The 2205-nt window shown below is 37.9% G+C and overlaps 1 protein-coding gene across 1 annotated transcript in view; it reads left to right on the forward strand.

Annotated features, from left to right (window-relative positions):
- The window catches only part of ZFP64 (ZFP64 zinc finger protein), a gene marked incomplete at its 5' end in the record, with an annotated part of 8270 nt that extends 8010 nt beyond the window's left edge, over positions 1-260 (forward strand). Inside the window, one exon of the mRNA XM_010163063.1 lies at positions 1-260. This exon is cut by the window's left edge and continues 1029 nt beyond it. Coding sequence (XP_010161365.1) covers positions 1-260 — 260 coding nt within the window.
- Between the last annotated feature and the right edge of the window lie 1945 nt (positions 261-2205).

Below are 2205 nucleotides of genomic sequence, written 5' to 3' on the forward strand. Positions count from 1 at the left end.
CAGCAAACCAAGCTTTCATCACCAGCTCTGGAATCAGCTGCTCTGACTTAGAAGGCCTTAATGCTCTGATACAAGAAGGAGCAACAGAAGTGACTGTGGTTAGTGATGGAGGTCAGAGTATAACAGTGTCCACTTCAGCTCCCCCTCCTCCTATCTTTTCTTCGTCCTCTCACACAGAAGCCCCGAAGCAGACCTATTCTATCATTCAGAGCGGAGCCCACACAGCTTTGCTGTGCCCAGCAGACTCCATACCGGATTAGTCACAACGTACTGTTACTAAACAAATTTCAGTCTCAGAGGCAGTGCTGAATTCAGCAGAAATGTGTAGGACATAAGTGAATGCAGGATTTGTTCTACAAAGCCAAGTACCTTCCACTTACACATTTTACTTGTCTGTACCTGGAAACTTACATCTTGTATGTGAAAAACAGGATGTGTATATTTATGTTCCTCTGTTGAAATCAGAGGCCTTTGTAAAATCTGAGCATGGAAGCAACTGTTGACAATTTCACCAAACAGTAAGATTCCCAGAATATGATTCTTGTATTATGCTGGCTAAAATAAGAAAGCCTCACTTTATGATGAATTACCTTCACAGCAGACTCAGGCACACATGAAGAGTTAATAGTCCAAGCCATTCTGCAGTATATTTTTAAGCAAAGTCTGTTTGAGTTACATGCTGTGTATGCATTACCTGCACCTGGCTGATTGGTGATCTGTAAGAAATGTCTGCTCCTGGGTCTTATGCAGCCCTAGTAAATTTTAAGGGGGCCATTCCTTAATATCTGTAGAAGTTGCTAGCACCTGGCACTTAATCTAGAAATGTTTATGAAAAAGACCAGGTGATCATTTTTAGAAAACAAAAGAATTTTGTCCGTTCATCAGTAATGACTAACTTTGTTAGCAAGAACACTATTGCAAATTATGTATGTGGCACAGTGATCTCTGTCAGAAGCACCTGTGTTTTAAATAACAAAACAACTACAAATATATTTTTTACAAAAACTACACATTTTGTTCTTATTTTGATGCTGCCTGTTTGTAGTTGCACGGGTGGTAAAAGTGCATTGTATTTGGGTTCTATTCTTTTCAATTTAAAGGGGAAAAAGGAAAAGATAGAATTAATTCCATTTAAAATAAAGTAGATTCTAACCTAGGGTATGAAACTCTAGCATAAATTCAGATTGGATCACAGTGAGGTGGTAATTTGCCATTATATGATTCACATTTCTATAATGAATGAATTCTAGGCTGTCTTTTGAAATATGCAATATTTTACTCCTATCTGGTGAGCATTCTTGTAGTGGTAGCTAATAATACCTTCACTACTAAACTATCTAGTTAAAGAGCAGACTCTCAACTTGGGAAAATAGCCAGCTCTGTAGGTGCCTGGAGCTGCAGAAATCAGAGACCATTTCACAGCCAGACAGCATCCCAAGGACAACTGTGAACGTTCATAAAGACTGAAAAAAGATTGTTATCAAAACTAGCTCTGAAATTCCCTCTTGGGGAAGCAAAGTCAAGTTAAATTTCACAGTATTTGCTAGTGGGAGACATTGAATGATTGTTTTATGTGCTAGAAACATGCTTGGAAAACTTACAAAGATTATATAATTAGAGCCACTTTCTGAATAGGCCTCGTGTTTGAAATTTTTAACTTGTACAGCCTTTATTTTGTGTATATGGGGGTGCTCCCTGCTCCTTCCCTCTGTATGGTACGTACTCTATGTACAGTGTAAAGCTTCCTGCTTTACAAGTAGGAAAATGCAATCATGACTCACAAGTACAGTCTTACAGGTTGGTTTTGAAAATGTGACTTCTGTTTTTTCTTGAAATAAGCATTGTTTAAACTTGACTGCCCCGGTACTGCTGTCTTCATTATTTATGGGAAATAGTATTTCTGAAGATCCCTATTTCTTCTGCCTTCCCTAATCCTTGGTTCTAAATTAATCTTCTTTTAACACAAAAAAACCCCTTCCAAATAATCTTCGTTTTAAAATCCAGTGTTTGATTTGAACTGTCTGACAGTGTACCTGACACTTAGAGATGTCAAAAGAGACCACACTCCAGTTAGAGGGTGAAACTTCATAAATGCTTAATTAAAAAGGTGTTATTAAAGACTTGTTTCCTAGCCCCATGCTGTATTGGAATATGAAGCAGAAGCTCTAAGTTCACTGACAGTTGTATTTCAGGATTTATTATTCC

This window comes from Antrostomus carolinensis, unplaced genomic scaffold (genome assembly GCF_000700745.2).
Source record: "Antrostomus carolinensis isolate BGI_N321 unplaced genomic scaffold, ASM70074v2 scaffold11412, whole genome shotgun sequence".
NCBI classification, from domain to species: Eukaryota; Metazoa; Chordata; class Aves; order Caprimulgiformes; family Caprimulgidae; genus Antrostomus; species Antrostomus carolinensis.